General features: G+C 33.1%; 2 protein-coding genes across 5 annotated transcripts in view; one reads left to right on the top strand and one right to left on the bottom strand.

Moving 5' to 3' along the window:
• Positions 1–10,508, top strand: part of LOC125064740 (TNF receptor-associated factor 4) — a 111,131-nt gene extending 100,623 nt beyond the window's left edge. For 3 of the 4 annotated variants that reach the window (XM_047671935.1, XM_047671934.1, XM_047671933.1), the window contains 6 exons: positions 5,285–5,389; positions 5,821–5,982; positions 6,075–6,224; positions 6,334–6,498; positions 7,167–7,427; positions 8,421–10,508. In XM_047671935.1, coding sequence (XP_047527891.1) covers positions 5,285–5,389; positions 5,821–5,982; positions 6,075–6,224; positions 6,334–6,498; positions 7,167–7,427; positions 8,421–8,774 — 1,197 coding nt within the window. In that variant the 3' untranslated portion in view covers positions 8,775–10,508. Of the gene's footprint in view, positions 1–4,881; positions 5,007–5,284; positions 5,390–5,820; positions 5,983–6,074; positions 6,225–6,333; positions 6,499–7,166; positions 7,428–8,420 lie in introns of those variants that run through there. The other variant, XM_047671936.1, reaches the window with a different exon arrangement.
• Positions 10,509–12,510: 2,002 nt separating this feature from the next.
• Positions 12,511–14,609, bottom strand: LOC125064789 (probable DNA replication complex GINS protein PSF2). The gene is made up of 3 exons (XM_047672016.1): positions 14,255–14,609; positions 13,880–14,150; positions 12,511–13,252 (listed from the first exon to the last, which is right to left on the bottom strand). The coding sequence occupies exons 1-3, from the start codon at positions 14,497–14,499 to the stop codon at positions 13,178–13,180; spliced, it is 591 nt and encodes a 196-aa protein (XP_047527972.1). The 5' UTR covers positions 14,500–14,609; the 3' UTR covers positions 12,511–13,177.
• Between the last annotated feature and the right edge of the window lie 2,937 nt (positions 14,610–17,546).

Genomic DNA, 17,546 nt, shown 5'->3' with positions numbered 1-17,546 from the left:
TATATATATCCATAGAGAGATTACGTAATAGTTTTGATTAATGAATGTATACTAATTGAAAAGAGATAAATCAATATTCATTAAAACACTATTTGAATAAAGCCTGGCTAATTATTTATTCTGTAGATGGATAGTTTTATTTATTATATATTTTTTTTTAATTAATATAAATATTCTTAATTTAATGATTCTATATATATATATATATATATAATCGATAATGAATACAGTTTTCCTACTTAATTAAAATAAACTTTTGAAGCCACATTTATTTTTTTATACGTGGCAACATTTATAAATATTTTCGTATGTCGTTTTGAAAACAAAACGAAGTTTGTTCTCGAATTAAATTCCGTGTAACCTAACCCCTGTTCATCGCGCTGACAGCTACTTAATTGATATCATATTCCAAATTCAAATAAAGTGCTCTATTCCCATTCGACCAAAAACACACTTTTTTTTTTAATTTACAAAGTAGTAGGTTGCGTTCAGATGATATAACTGACATAAGATAAACATAAACAGCTATGCATTAACATCGAACAGTGATTAATCGTCTGTCCATCAGTTCGTTGATATTCCGGGTCGATGTTTATGAATGGATAGTGTTAATAATAGCGTGTACATCATAACGTTTTTGAACCGTTCAGAAATTAAAAGTGTATTCGTTGTTATAATGAAATTAATGTTTTTTAATTATCTGTGCCATAAGATTCAGACTTTTAAGAATAATTTATAATAAAATTATGCTACAATTAAAAAAAACAATATTGTTTATAGTTTCATATAGTTTTTTTAATAAATAATTATTTAAATAGTGCAGTAGCTGCGTATACTAGGTCATTACATATTCCACGTTATGGTTCCGCTAGCCATCGCAGCCGGGCATCGAACTCGCTTCCGTTCGCCCATGGATAATGAACTTTTTTTATTCTTAAAAAAAATGTTGTGGTTCTAATGATTGTAGCCACTTTGAATATTAAAATAAGAATAACATCAAGTTTACACTAGAATAGTAACAGATTTTATAAATAAACCTAAAAATTTTGCCGAATGTATACGCCTGGGTAGGTAATATCAACTCAACATATATTCTAACCCTTAACAGCAACAATTAGTATTGTCGTGTATCGGTTTGAAGGATGAGTGAGCCAGTGACATAAGGAACATGATTGAACATGAGAAATGATTATTATTTCTTGCAGTACTGATGTCTAATGTCAATGTTGCCCATTTGCCAGTCATCCCAGTGACTTCATACATTTTCCGGAAATCCCTCAATTTATATATATATATATATATATATATATATGAATCCAATGTTTGTTTATCTTCATTCCTCCTTCAATTGGAATATACTATAGGCACGGTTTTATTGATGTATTAATCTTTACAACTGTTTTGTCATTTTTACAACAACCTACGAACATTAATTGAAGTAAGCTTCAGCCCTCCTCAAGTGGACATAAGCCCTTCGCCCTGTGGAACTTTTACACTCATCCTTTACTTCCAGTGACTTATAACAAATACAGATTACTATTCAATTATGTCAAAGTTTTATAAAAATTGATTTAGCTTCTCCAAAAATAATATCAGTAACATACAGATGAAACGGGAAAGTTTAACCTTTAAAATATGTATGCGTGAACACGTCCTAAATACCTTAGTGTCTGAGCTACCTAACTTCTCTTAAATCCTTCATCACTTGTATTTTAAGCTCTCAAGTTCATGTTTATCGTAAACTTTCTCAGCTTGTTTATGTTAAGCCTCTAATTGGGATGGCTCTTGCCCGATTATACTTACACTACCTACCTTTATACGTAAGACTTGTGATCACACCGATTTAATTGGTCTAGTTAACTTGTATGCAGATTTTTTTAAGTTAAGATAATATCACCGGTAGCAATGGTAGCTCGGAGTAAGGCTGACAGAGTTATACAGTCTCGGAAGGCACGAAAACACGGTCCTGCATGTGATGTCATCCTGATCCGTAACGGGACGTCAGATACGAGAATATCAGAGTGAGACAGATAGAGGGAATTAATTTGTTTAAGAAAACCTTTACATTATTTTCGTATTATTGTTGTCGGTCACCTACGAGTATTCAATGTGATGATGATGTTCGGACAGAAGGCCTTTGCCCAACAGTGGGAAATTTAAAGACTGGTGGCATGACGTTTATTAAATTAAAACAAGACGTATCGATAAAATAATAAATTATACAAATATACTTGTATTTAATTGTATTCATAAACATGCATTTATACAATATGTAATAAAACCTATGTTAAATGAGCTTGCTAATAACAATTTAATTGCCAATAGAGTTCCAAGTAATTTCAATTAATCACAATATAAGTGACGTCTCTAACACCGGACACAGCTTACTAATTATTATATGTAATTGTGATAAAAATAACGCACGGCTTTCTGTTTTGACACAATTGCACGCGTTTTGCAATTGGAACAAGTTTATTGTTCTTCGTATATTTCCAGCCGTTTGGTAGATAGGTTTTAACGACGGTATATTTAGAGATATTTGATAAGCTGATGTTTAACAGCGTAGGTTCTTATTTTTCTTATAAATAAAAATTCAGCATGTGAAATCTTAGTGGTCCAAAAACATTCTAAACACTGGACCATTGCGACTCAATGGATTATTAAAGTCTAACGTCTTTTTCTTTTTTAACCTTTTGAAGCAAACGTCCATAAAAGAAATCCCCAAATATGGTCACCACTTACAAACTGTTAATGCACTTACCACTTTACCACTGATATGCTAGGTAAAGGTTTTTGACATCTATTCGTTTACATAGACGAGTTCTAAAATACAATTTCTAAAAAATTTGATAGTTGACGAACCAAATATGTGCTGCTTGTAGCACCAGCGAAATGGTTGTACAGATCATACTAGTCTAGAACAACAAAATAACAGTTAGACAAATAGAAAATATTTTTTTTATTTCTATAACAATATTATAAATGCGAAAGTATGAACCGAGCTTAAACCCCAAGAAAGGACATTGGCTACTTTTTTTAAGTCGCTCATCGACCGAGTAAATTTGGCTATGAAAATTATACATAAAGCCACGGGTTCAGCTGGTTAAATATAATTTTATAATAAAACAACACGTTGTAAAGGAATTTAACATAAAACGAGCCATTGATAATGCAGCAGCCATAAACACTAATCTTCATTGAGCCACTCAGCCATCAAAATTCCAGCGATATTATTGCAATTCTATATAATAATTATTGCAAATGTATACATCGTAAATAGTAAATAATTATCATGTTTAAATTAGCTATCGTCGAAGTTTGCTTGTGAAACGTTAATATGAGAACTGGTTTCTGGACGTATAAGGAATAAAATGTTCACCGACGAAATCAATAAGTACCGCCTACAGAGCTATGATAATTGCATAACATCACCCACACACGCAGACGGCCTTCCTTTATATATTGGTAGACCTCGGTTAATAATTTTGTAATAAATTATTAAAAAAAAAAGTTTCACACTATAAAATAAATTTTGTCAATGTGTGACGTACACATTGCGTTCTTGATATTTAATACAAATTCCAGTTTTTTTTTTTATTTCATTTTATTAAATTAAGAAGTCTTTTTTAATAATGTATAATCTATTTGTCCACAATAATAATGTTTGTGTAATTTATCAAAATTGTTGTTTAATTAAGAAGCACATATAAAAATAATACGTATACATGTATCCATTTAAATTGATTATACATTTAAAAGTATAATTATGCATTATGTAGGCTTGAGCATATTTCGTTTTCACTCTTGTGTGGGTGTGAGGTCCGTCTGTCCATTCGACATTTCATGTTCACTTTGACTGCATTCCTTCACCATTTATAATTTAATTTCATAGCTCATACAAAACCAAATAAAAGTTAAAATTCATTAATTATTAATTACGACTTTTAGGCAACAAAGTGATGAACGCGCGTTACAGGAATACAATTTTCATCTTTTCTAAAAGATCGTTGTCCGAATGTCGTAAGCGCCGCTGCAATAGTACAATTCTATGACATTTCGCTTCTATTCTGTTTACGGTACAACGCGTTCTATAATTGAGCGATGCGGGAGAGTTCAACACATCGCGGTCCATCTTTTTAGAATACGACACAAATAACATTCTAATTTTGTAAATTTATACACTGCTGACTTTAAGAGCGTCCATTCGACGCTCGGAGACCATGGGAACGTCGCTCCTAATGCCAAAGAGTTAGATCTATTATCCCGTGCGGTAATCGATAGGATTAAGTGTTCAATTTGAGTTAATGCTATAGATCCTAAGGTGGTACGGTTATGCAGCATCCATGCCGATGACCACATGCATCAATGTAAATAGAACGCATCGCACTATAAACTATTTGATCTTTCGTTTTTATGAACGATTCAACATCCAACGCTCGTTTGTTTTAATGTTTTAACAAACAACTAAATGAGAAGTGGTCTTTGTATGTCGTAACATCTGTTAACGTCGACTCGACTTGGAGTCGCTGTTGGCTTTGACATCTTCGCGGGTAGATAGTGAAAGATGTTTCAGATGCTAAGAATCGTTTACTAGCGTTGTTTACAAACAATTTTGTGTTGTTTTATCTGTACGCCTTGTTTGTTTACACTCACAAACGAATGCGATCCACCATCTTGAAACGGTTCAGGGAATAATTAACTCTGTCGTGTGAAAGGGAACGCGCTAGAGATCCTAACAAGTTTATTTACCCGTCTCATTACCCAGCTGGTTTGGGAAGTGAAAAATCACGCTTATCTCGACGCAAACACTAGGGCCGGTGGTCCACAGCGTCAGCCATCTGTTCGTTGCACCCATAAAGATAACGAAAATGTACAAACGGGATTGTCATTTAGCGTCGAGCCCTTGCCGCGAGTGCTCCTGTCTCGTGTCAATATAAGCGCGCGAAAAACAAACTGTCGGCCATTTTGCATATTTTGATACGATGTGTTCCATATTCGAACGCACGGTACGCTTACGCCTCTTTCAGTATTGGTTTATTTTTGATCGCGATGTCCTATATAATACGTTATGCCAGCGCCTAGCGCTTCCATCAGTCTTTACGGCAACCTTTGCTTTTGACGTCGTGTATTCCTTACGCATTCAAAATGTTCAAATATATAGTAAATAAGTTAAAGAAAGTGTCAACAAATCACATATTTAAACGGAACAACGTAAATATTCATACTTAGGGTAAGTTGATTTGTGTTCGAATCAAAAGTCTCAATGATGGTTTGTTTGTTACAGATATACCCGGACCCGGAATCGGAGAAGGCGATAATGGGTTCGGTGGTGTACTGCATCCACCATAAAGAAGGATGTCAGTGGTCGGACGAGCTCCGCAAGCTGAAGGTGAGTGGCTGGGAATCGTAAATATTTGTTGAGATAAAGTTATGAGGGCGTATCGTAAACGGTCGTTGTATCAATCATTTTTATGCTCTTACGTCGACTTCGACACATTTCTTTATCTTTAACGCTGACACGTGCTGCTCCAAATATCTAGAGATTTCCAATGTTTGTTACAATTCTTATCTATGTTGTGTGTATGTAATTTGTTACAGTTAAGATATTGAATACTTGCATATGTTATTGTTTAAACGATATGAGATTTCTAATCAACTTGACATCGTTTAAGAATAGGTAGGTATTTAAAAATGAATCATATTATAGTTCATTTTTTAAAACTTTTCGTCATGTCATACTAATATCTTAGAATTACGAATCGACCAATTATAAATATTATAATTAAACAATTAAATAATTTTATGTAATTTAATTCCCAGGCGCACTTAAACACATGCAAGCACGATGCCGTGCTCTGTGCTGCTCAGTGCGGTGCGATGATCCCGCGCGTGCTCATGCAGGACCACTTACGCTACACGTGCCCGCGTCGCAGAGCCAACTGTGAGCACTGTGGCAAAGAGTTTTCAGGGAGTGCGCTCGAGGTAGGCATACACAATTAAATATTAATCTTCTACATAAAAAAATTGGAATTCGATGTAAGAATAGAGTAATAAAATAATAATCTATATTGTAGGAACATCAAGGTAACTGCGGTCACGAGCCGGTGTACTGCGAGAATAAATGCGGCGCGAAAGTGCAGCGCAGACACACACAGCAGCATGTTCAGCAACACTGCAGCAAACGGCTCGTGCCCTGCAGACATTGCGGTCAACGGTACACGCAGGTGAGTTAATCACGATGAATAAACCGGATATAAATTAAATTCCTTCAAACATACTGACACAATCAATTGGAATCATGAAGTTAATTAATAATTCGTCGTCTCGTTACAGGACACGGTGTCAGCGCACGGCGCGATGTGCTCGCGCGCGCCCGTGCCGTGCCCGCAGCGCTGCTCGGCCGCGCCCGCGCGGGACGAGCTCGACGCGCACCTGCGCGACCACTGCGCGGCCGGGACCGTGCTCTGCGCCTACCGGGACGCGGGATGTCGGTTCAAGGTGAGGCATAGTGTTCGAACTTATGCGCGAATTCGTTTTGGCGATTAAAAATTGCAAAACCATTGAAACATTTCCTATCGTTAGTTGACCTCGAAATATAAATATGTAATAATGGTTAAAGAATATTAACATACTATATTCTCTAATATTGGTGCTCCATTTTTGTCTCTAATGGCGTGCCAGTGTGTTGAAATAACATTACATTTGAAAATAGAACGTGGAATTTATAAAAGCACTGTAACAATATTTATTATAAAAGTAAAGTTGTGTGTCGACGTGTGTGATAATGCGCGGGTAAATAGTAAATATTGATTGATAGTGCAGTTATTTAATGCCATTGGCATCGATTTATGTTAATGTACTCGATGTTGCGCTTATAGATTATGCAATAAGCTCGCTGCAGATAATTACTTTAACGGGGACGAGATAATTGTTGCTATTTTTAAACTGCATTCAATACATATGGATCGCTCGTCAGAACTGATTATTAAATATTATATTTTAATAGAAGAACCACAATTACGTAGCAGAGATTCCGATGGACACATCTCTGTTTAACTAATTAAGATACGATTAAATACCCTGTAGGTGTAGTGCTCGTATATATTTATACCCGTCGCTTTGGCCCGAAAGTGTATAAAACGGCGTCCGTCGTCCGGCGTCCTCAGGGCACGCGGCCGGCGCTGGAGCGGCACGCGGAGGAGAGCGCGCAGTCGCACCTGTCGCTGGTGTGCGCGCTGGCGGCGCGGCAGGCGCGGCAGCTGGACGCGCTGCGCGGCGCGGTGGCGCGGCTGGGCGCGTCCAGCTCGGGCGCGCTGGTGTGGCGCGTGGCGGACTGGGCCGCGCGCATGGCCGACGCGCGCGCCAAGGACGGCGTCGAGCTCGTGTCGCCCACCTTCTACACCTCGCAGTACGGGTACAAGCTGCAGGTGAGCGCTATACTCCGCCCGCGGAGGGCGAAGACACACGAAACCCAGCCATGTTGTGCGCTAGTAGCACTTCTCGACTAATAAATCCTTACTTGTAATGAAACACTTCTCCACTGAACTACTTGTATGCATTTTAATATTACTTCTAAAAGTTCCGATAGCAGTTTCGTCGACATTCAATACGCAATTTTTTCTCAAAACCATAATGATAAATGATGAAAAAATGTCATAGACTATTATAGCTCTCGACCAATGATATCGCTTCAATTCGAATGTCAAATGTTGTCCTATTGGCTGTGGTCCTCTTGTGATTGGACAAGACTATAGAATATGGAAAACTTAAAAATCGAACCTATCCCAAGCTACCTGAAAGTATTAAATGTTTTCGCGAGATTATGACAGTACTAATCTTTTGTTTGTATACAGAATGTCCACGGTTTATTTATACATGTGAATAATATCGTGACTAACATTTCTGCAGCCGCTGAAAACTGATTTAGTATCGCTTAGTCACTCCGAGCGTACGCTACTAAATATACGTCAGCCCGTTCCTCTTTTTTGTTACAGTAATAACGACAAAAGTATCAAGGTTATGTTTATTTTGACAACAGCAGATCCATGTTATGTCGATTTTGACATTATATAAAATTATATAAATCCTTTAAAAGATGCGTTCACTCGGTACATGTAACATGCATGTATGCAACTTCTTTGTATCAGAAACATTTTATTATGCATTATGACAGAATCGTTGCGATCAAATTCGACCTGGAAATATTATAATTATTATTATTAATTGTTTGACGTCAATAATACACAACAGAATATTAGTCTTAAATTATCTACTTCATGCTACAAGTCAAACTAAGTTTAAAACGGTTAATAGGATTTATGGTAAATCATGCGTTCAAATAAATCACGCAAGCATTCTGTTTTAACATTAAATTTTTAAAATGTTATTACTGTTTTTTAATAAATGTTTTTTTTTTACAGGCATCACTTTTCTTGAACGGCAACGGCGCCGGCGAGTCAACCCACATGTCGGTGTACATCAAGATCTTGCCCGGTGAATACGACGCGCTTCTGCGCTGGCCGTTCGCTCACACCGTCTCTTTCACACTCTTCGACCAAAGTTCAAGTCCAGATAGAGCCTGCAATATCGTCGAAAGCTTCGTCCCCGACCCTACATGGAAGAATTTCCAGAGACCCTCAAAGGAACCAGACGCGTTAGGCTTCGGATTCCCGAGGTTCGTTTCCCACGAAATGCTCAAAAAGAGGAATTTTGTCAAGGACGATGTGATGTTCCTGAGGGTCAAAGTAGACCCGAGCAAAATTGTAGCTGTCTAGTACCGTGTCAAGATTATCAATCGGCGCACAAAAGTCATTGTTATTTAGTATTAGATAATTTAAAAGTCATAGGTTAACTTGTACATAGTTTAGGATAACTTTAGTTGTGGGCATTTTTGAGTTTCAATTGCAACAGTTAATAAGACTGGAGTTATCGATATATATAAATACATATAATTCTATACGGCCCTAAAGGACTTCTCTATGGAAACTAAAATGGCGTTAACGAGTGACGCTGTCAAATCTATTGCTTGAAATAAAGTGTCACTTTTATTTTGACAATAAATCATTTTGACTGTCAACGTCACGATGCGTTAACTCCGTTCAAATTTCGAATGTTTAAATTTGTAAATAATTAGCTGTAAGAGCGCAAGCGCTGCATTGTTATCCTTTCACTGAAGATCTCTTGAGTTTCATTGCCGTTGGAAGTAAATAACGAACTGAGCATTGTTTCAAAGGAATTTATCCACCTTAACTGTATAAATATATTTTCCTTTTCGAGGAATCTCTATAACTTACTCCTTTTCAAACGTGCCATATGAAATATTCTAAGTTATTTTATACTGTACTGTACACACATTTTTATAGGACACTGCAAAAACTGTGTGTTGCCATTGCACAAGGTTCCCTCGCATTTTTGTTGGCCTTCAGATAAAATATAAAGGCGCTTTAAAAAATGCACGAACTTCCCGAACAGATTATAAAGACATCTTTGAGACATGATCGTTACGTTATATCGGCAGATCTTTGTATATATTTTCTAAACTAAATAATTTATCCAAAAATATTTTCAATGTATATATTAGACTGTCGAAGAACTTTTAAATATAAATGTAAATAAAAGATTCTTTACTTGTATTTCTGTGTGTTTACAAGCTGGAGTTAAACCAAAGCGTTTTGATGACTTTGCGCGAGCAATAATTATAGTGATGTACATTTCCTTAGCAAAGTTAATCAATGCAAAACGATCGATCACGGCTTAGCTGTTTGTAATTATAATAATTTTACTTATGTATAAGCATCTATTTCACTCGATTGTAGTTGCTTTTTTTAGAAATTTATAATAATATTTTGTGTGACAAATTTTATAAAAAACTGTTTGATTGAAAATATAATTTTAAATTTACAAACTAATTTGTAAACAAATTTCAGTTTAATAACTATCTTTTGGATCTCGAAAACGCTTGCTTTTGACGTTTAATCTCAACTGTAATTTTACATTCCAGAAAAAAACATTATTTTAAGCCCAATTTTTCTACTGCAGTGTGTATTACGTATGTGTTAGTAACATGATTAATATATATTAAATATAAAGTAATTACTTTACTAAAAATTATAGGTTAAATATAAAAACAGATGTTGGGATACAAATATAAAAATACTTTATCTGGCAATACTGGAAATTTTCTTTTGATATAGAATCTGAAAAAGATATGTGTCTTTTTCTAATACATATTATTAGTAGGCAAAGGAAGGTCGATTAGAAGTTTCGATTTTGTAGAATTAGTGTACAGTATTTTTATGTCTGATTGTAATTGCTAGGAATTCTAGTAGATTTCATAGTAAACCTATAACATAAGTTAGTTTTGAGAATTTTCTTTATTATAGTACCTTATCAGTAACTACAATGAGACTAACAAATTTAAGATTAGATCGTAAGATGCGTTTACGCGTTAGTTTTAAGAAACCTATGTACATGACTTTGGATATTAAGATGAAAAATATATTTTTTTTTCTTAAATAATTCTTTTATTATGAACCCTTCAAAAAGTTAAAAATGTGTTAAGGAAGTTTTGGTCATCGAGATATTAAAAAAAAATCTCGACACAAAAATCCTCTAGAAGTATTCTATATATATGATGTTATCTATTCATTGAGATTTGATACCACTCTAATGAACCAAAACACGGTACCTCTGCTGTGAGTTGGAGCAGATTCCATTTTCTTGATGATGTTACAGCATCAAGTCAGGATTTCCAATTTATTGTGATATCATTGAAGTCACAGGATACAAAATTTTAAATGATTTAGAACATTAGAAGTGGCTTACATTCCTTCAATATTCGGAAAAGGGCTGATGAGTTATAAGTAGATAAACAAATTTTCTCTCGCCATAGAACACTTAACACTGAGCAAGAACTATCAAACAACAAAAAACCAAAATCAGGTCTTTTGTTTAAAAGCTACGATGCGACAGCAGGCACAGATGCAAAATTAATGCACTTTACCCTCAACCGATGTGACGTCAAATCTGACACAAAAGAAAAGTAATAATCCCAAACATTCGTAAATCGAACAAAAGTTATTTAAATACAAAATTATTCCTAGTTGTGTAAATTCTATTGAGGAGAATCGGCACAGAAATCAAAAGTTACTCTTTTAAGAACTTGAATTACGTTGATAAATTTATAAATCTCGCATAAATCTATAATTCAGAATATCGATGGATTGCGCCTTGTTTAAGCGAACTGGGATGTTTGTCTTTCATTACGAGTATTATGCCACCCGGTGTACCACAAGGTTCAAGGTCTCTCTAAGACGCAACATCTGTGATTAAAACATTAATTTTATTTTCTTTAGTGCCTTGAAAATAGATATGAAGATATACAATTCCTGTTCTTATAATTTGCTTTATCTAAATGTAATTCAATTACATTTATCCTTAAACGACTTATTAGATTTGATAACAGTTTTCAAGGAAACTATATCAATTAAACATACTTATAGTAATCGGGGACTAAGTCTTATCTAGATACTAAATTAATTTTCAGTTAACACTTAACTCGTGAAGTACGGCCTGTAAATACCCCACGACTGGGTCAAGAAATCATCTCCTTTCGGAAATAATTCCATCACGCTGCTCTAATGCGGCTTGATTGACATAAATGTGGTAGAATTTAATTAAAATTAAGCATGCCCAGGTTCCAATACAATGTTGTTTCACCACCGAGCACTAGAGGAATTATAAACAAAAATGATGCTCATGAAAATTTAGTGCTGCTTGCTTCGGTATGCACCAGCCATCATCAGTTCAGATGCACAAATTCTGGCCATTAGGTCTCAACACAAGTCATACAACATCTAAAACAAGTGTTCTTTTCTGAGGATATCCAAAGAAATTACGAATAGGTCTACATTCCCTCTTTGTATCAACTGCTTCTTTTGAAGTATATTTTTATTTTTCTGGAGATAACTGCTACATAAAACCTAACATAAAGATTAAAACTTTTTTTTAAATATAATAACTAAATTTCTTCAACCATGAATATTAAGCCTTTGCTACTCTGAGGATAAATAATAAATATATCTATAGCCTATTCCAATCAAGTCTAAACATAAAAACATTCCAATGGAGTGGCTAATAGCTCAATTTGATAGTACTTTATTTATAATACCACACTAATGTACTTTACTGCTTTTTCTACTTTAATTCTTTCCAAGTTAAATAAATAATAATTCTTTCTGAATACAATATTTATGCATATCTATAATATATAGTTATATTATTGATATATATATATATAACTGCGACAAATATTTCACATAAAATTATATATACAAATATAACTTATTAAAAACTCAAGGTTGTGGATAGGCCTTTTTGTTATCTAACTTGTTTTAACGTAATATTTTGATATAATTTGAGAAAAAATGTGAATGGATAAATTATTATTCTATTAAATACAATTAGCTATAATAACAATATTAAAAAAACAAAAAGATATTGGTATTTTAGTAATTAATTTATTATCACAGTTACAATAAACAAGTTGAAATATACTAACAAATGCACTAAGATAAAAGGCTCCAAAATATATGCCATACAAAGACAACATATTTTCCTCCATAGTATAAAAATATCAAAAATTGACTTAAAATTTATTTATTTAGCTATATATGAAAACATGACTATAGCAGTTCTTTGAGTCTTAGTAAAATGAATGGATAAGTTACGTCGAGTTGGTTTGGCTTATTTTATTACTTTTTAATTATTTCATCAATACTAGCGATTATTAATATCATAATTTATGTTCAAGAAGAAATTCTAAAACATCTATAGATACTTTTCAATCTCCATTTAAGCGGAGAAGAATTTTTGACATCACATTCTCCTTAATAACAAATTTTGCAAAACTGAACTGCAATAACATACGTATACTAAATGTCTTAAAATGCCTCCCATTGGCAAAAATTAGAACTTTGGTGAACAGAAAATTCCTTCATACATCTCATCCCATCTTATGACAAGGCATTAATAATTGAATAAAACAATGTGTATGACTATCATTTTTGAATAATAGGGCAAAATGTTTAAATTTTGCTCATGCCTTTTAAAATATCATGACTTTAAGAGATTTAGTGGTCCCTCTTTTTGATGCCCAATAGGTTTGATTTGTTAAATATCATTTGTTTTGTGAGCTTCCTGACTGACTGAATGTTGAACTATTTAGAGTGGACGATGATGTTTGTCTTGTCATCTGAAATATGTAAAATAATTATGTTTAAGTCAAATTACTTATTAGTAATATCAGTTTCAAGTGAAATACTATTTATTAAACTACACTGTGATGTTGGTATCTTTAGGCAGGCAAGTAAACAAGTGGTCGACCTGAAGGCAAGTTAGCCAGAGATATATAGCCAAAATATATACATTTTTCTATAAAAACAAATCATGGGATCTGAGACATTTTAATAAAAAACATGGCTTTCACAAAACTAATGCCTAGAATGCTTTTAAACAAGTACAGAACAAATTATTACTTATTTTCATTTCATATGAAATTATCTCAATTTAATGTACACAGCATTAATGTGTTTTTAAGCAATATTCAAAAAGTATGCAGTAAAAATGTGATTGAATAATTTTGTGTGTTTTAAATCAAGCCAGTTAAAAATTACTTATCTACTGTTATTATTTTGTTCTCTGGAGTCGGGGGCAGGACAGAGAGGGATTTCAGAATTTGTCATTATTTATGAATTTGTTTTGCAAGCTGAAAATTAAATACTTGACAAACAGCTGCCTGCCCAGATTTTAATTCACAAGTAAACTTAGCACATTACTGAATAGGTGTAGTGTGTATGAAAACATAAATACAATACATTACCATTTTTATTCTATGTAATTCATCCATCGCTTGAGGTAGCAACGGTTTCACAGAGTTTATTTCCATCATCGTTAAGTGATCTAGTCTACCATATGAACCACCAGATTTCATCAAAGCATCCATAGAAGTTCTCAGTTTAGACATACGAATATCCCAAATATCTTTTATAATTGTTTTTATTTCAGCGGCCCGTGGTATGTCCTCTGCAGCTACCCCTAGGATAAGTTTTGCTTCTATCATATAATGTTCATGGGGCATTTTAGTGAAAAACCTTTAAACATATAAAGATAGTTTTATTTATATTATCATATCACCATACTATACCATCTTAATAATTGTAAGATTATCTGGTTATTTAATGTTTAAATACATTACCTAGATATCTTTTCTTCTTCTTTTATAGTCTCCAATACCTCTATATCCATCCAATCTGGTGGTACCATTCGACATTTTTGCTTCTGTTTTAACATAACAGCTAACCAAAGAGGAACATTCATTGGCAAACCGGCACGAAACGGTCCAAATTCACCACAAATTAAAAATATTTTGTCATGTGAAAAGTTTGGTATTATACTAACTATTCTATTTTCGCCTATAAATTCGATTTCAAATGGATCCATATTACCTTATTAAATATAATTAAAAATATACAATATTGCTTATAATAATGGAATATAAAATAGTAAACCAAAAAAGATTGTCCTAAAAAGTTTAAAGTATATCTCTGTATTTTTTTATTGACATATCTGTCAAAATAAACGCGGGAAAACGTTCGTTAATCGGGATGAGTTTTAAAAGTGTTATTAATAATAATTATTAAAAATATATGAGGATGACTTCAGCCAGTCTTATAAGCCTTTTTGTATTTATATGTTATATAAATTTTGTGTACTATCCTTAGCAAATATCTTAAAATAGAAACTTTTAGTTACGCCATCTTGTGTAAGAATATATTACTAAAAAGATAGTTATATACGGCGTGTGTAGAACATTAGTCAGCGTTTTAGTTTTAAATATATGCGTCAGATGTCACTGCGTTCTGATAAAATTATGTGTTTCGAAGTATAAAAAAGTACAGATTATAGTTACTTTAGTTTAAATATGTTTTTGAAAGCTATCAATAAAATAGGTAGTATGTTATACTACCTACACGACCTATCGGTCCATAATACAAATTATAATCAAAATTGTCCAATCTTGTGGTACTACCCACTACCTACTCTTTGAGTGTTTTAGATAAAAGAACTCTCTTTTATCTTTAAATAAAAAATAAAACAACAATTTACTATGTATTATTTGTTATTTATTTTATTTATTACAAATAATTTTATCAGAACGCAGTGACATCTTACGCATATATTAATTTATGTTTAATTATCGTGTTACTGGGCAGGTGGATATGTAATAAAAACATAATTATGCTATATTTTTATTAAACAATATATAAGACACAGATATAAAAAAAATAATTTAATTTTTTATATTCTTTTTACAAACTTTAATTGTTCCCTTAATTATTAAATTAATGAATAATTTGATAAATGAAAATAAAATGAAATTCTTCGATAAATATATGTAATATTAGCAATGGAGACGAACATTATTTTAATATCATTGTAATGATAAGTCGAAACTTGAGTCGATCGATGCAAATCGCTTTGGCAAAGTGCAAACTCCTAATTACTAGCAGTAAATTAGGGTGGCCGGTTGACAATTCAGACGGGTGTTATTTATGGTGTCCGCCATCGCATAGGGTCTGAAGGTTTATCTGAGACGAGGAAATATTTTTATGTTTTGATCATCTCTTGATTTGTACATGTCCAGAAGACATATATATGTATAAGTCCTTAAATGTAATATGAAGCAGTTCAAACAGATTATATACTCTTTGAAGATAACCTTTTTTTATTGCAACAATGTTCATAGATAATAAATTACTTTGTTAATAACTGAGACAAAGGAGCTGTCAAGTCATCGTATTTGATTATTCGATCGAAACAATACATATAGTACCTACAATTATATATTTCTTATTTTATTATTAGGTACTTGTGTAAGAACGTATTATATTAATGTTATATAATTCTAACATACGAACTCATTGTCGTCTTCCGAGGTTCTAAATCTGCATACAAAAACGAGATCTCTCGTGAAATCACAGTCATTTAAAATCCATTCGTTTCTGGAGGTGCTTTGAACGAGTTTCAGCTATCTCGAACACGTGGCGACATCTAGCGTCGTGTTACAATAAAAAACATACATGTCATTTACTTTCAAGAAAAAATAGAGATAGATTTTTTGCCATCAAACTAATAAACTCAATCATAATAGAAGGGATATATCACAAGTACAACGGGAAACACGATGAGAGTTTTTGAGTTGAGTTGTTTAAATAAATTTACATACTTAATAAAGTTTTAAAATGACTGATTGAGATACAACGTACAGCCTGAACTGGTGGGTCTTACAGGATGAATTTGCAAAGGTATTTCTTATGGAACGCATATGAGCAATAAAAATATTTTTTTTTAAACTATCTTTTAATGGTTAAATGGGGGATGAACCGTTTGAAAATCCTTTATTTCTGAAGCTGATCTGATGAGAATCGTTATTTAGGCTTATGTTAATTGAGTGCATTTTTAAAAATTTATCTCTCGAGGTGGCGAAATTGAGGCTGAAATTTAGTATAGAAGTTTGTCACTTTCAATGTTTTAACTACGGAAATCAGTGTTCAGGCTTTGTTTATTAGTAAACGACAATCGTTTCAGCGTTTTAGGGTAATTCATAGGGTTTTAAAAAAAATCTTTCTTAAAAAAATATATTGTCAATAGTAGGTACGAATATAATTTCAATTTAAACATAAAAAATACTATAATTTAGACTGTTAATTTTGTGCCCTCTCAAAATGTGCACAGATTATAATCATACGGCATATAAATGGAGTATAAATGACAATACGCGTCTACACTACGCCTAAAATCCAACGCAACGCACGTGCGTACACAGTGATTGTCGTTAAATCTCAACGCGATCGGTTTGTTTACGATAATGTTACAACATTTACAACACGACGACATCCCTGTTGCTTATTACGTTTTATAATGATTAGTTTCTAACTGCTTTTATAAAAGACAAGTTAATTGAGATTATTAGGTGGGTTCGTATAGTTTGTCATTTTGATTGATGTAAGTATAAGATTTTGCACACCTTGGGAATAAAACAAAGGTCTCCGAGCTATTAAAAAAAAAAAAATTATCACGTTGAGTTTGTAAACCGCTGGTAGTTTTTTTTTCTTAGCAATCAATAAGCAATTGTAACGCTAAAATACTCAATAAAGATTTTTTAATGTAAACTTCCGATTTGTTTGTTATTAATATGAAGATACCAGCTCGTCCAACCAAATCAGCCTTATTCAATAAATATATTTTATTTAGTTTTAAATATAAATTTAAGACTATTAAATCAAAAAACATTAATCGAACTTATTGTTTATTATTGCATAATATTATAAATATATAATAAAATGTATATAATGTATGTGTGTATGTGTGTGTATAGCTTAAGTATTCTACGGCGGATAAAGGGTTTCTCTTCTCTTAAAAAGCCTCGGCCTTTTTCCGCTTTTCTATTAAAATGCGTTGCTTGATACGCATGTTTTATTGACTGC

The sequence above is a fragment of the Vanessa atalanta genome, chromosome 6, assembly GCF_905147765.1.
Source record: "Vanessa atalanta chromosome 6, ilVanAtal1.2, whole genome shotgun sequence".
In the NCBI taxonomy this organism is placed as follows: domain Eukaryota; kingdom Metazoa; phylum Arthropoda; class Insecta; order Lepidoptera; family Nymphalidae; genus Vanessa; species Vanessa atalanta.
This window is presented reverse-complemented; position numbering and strand designations above follow the sequence as displayed.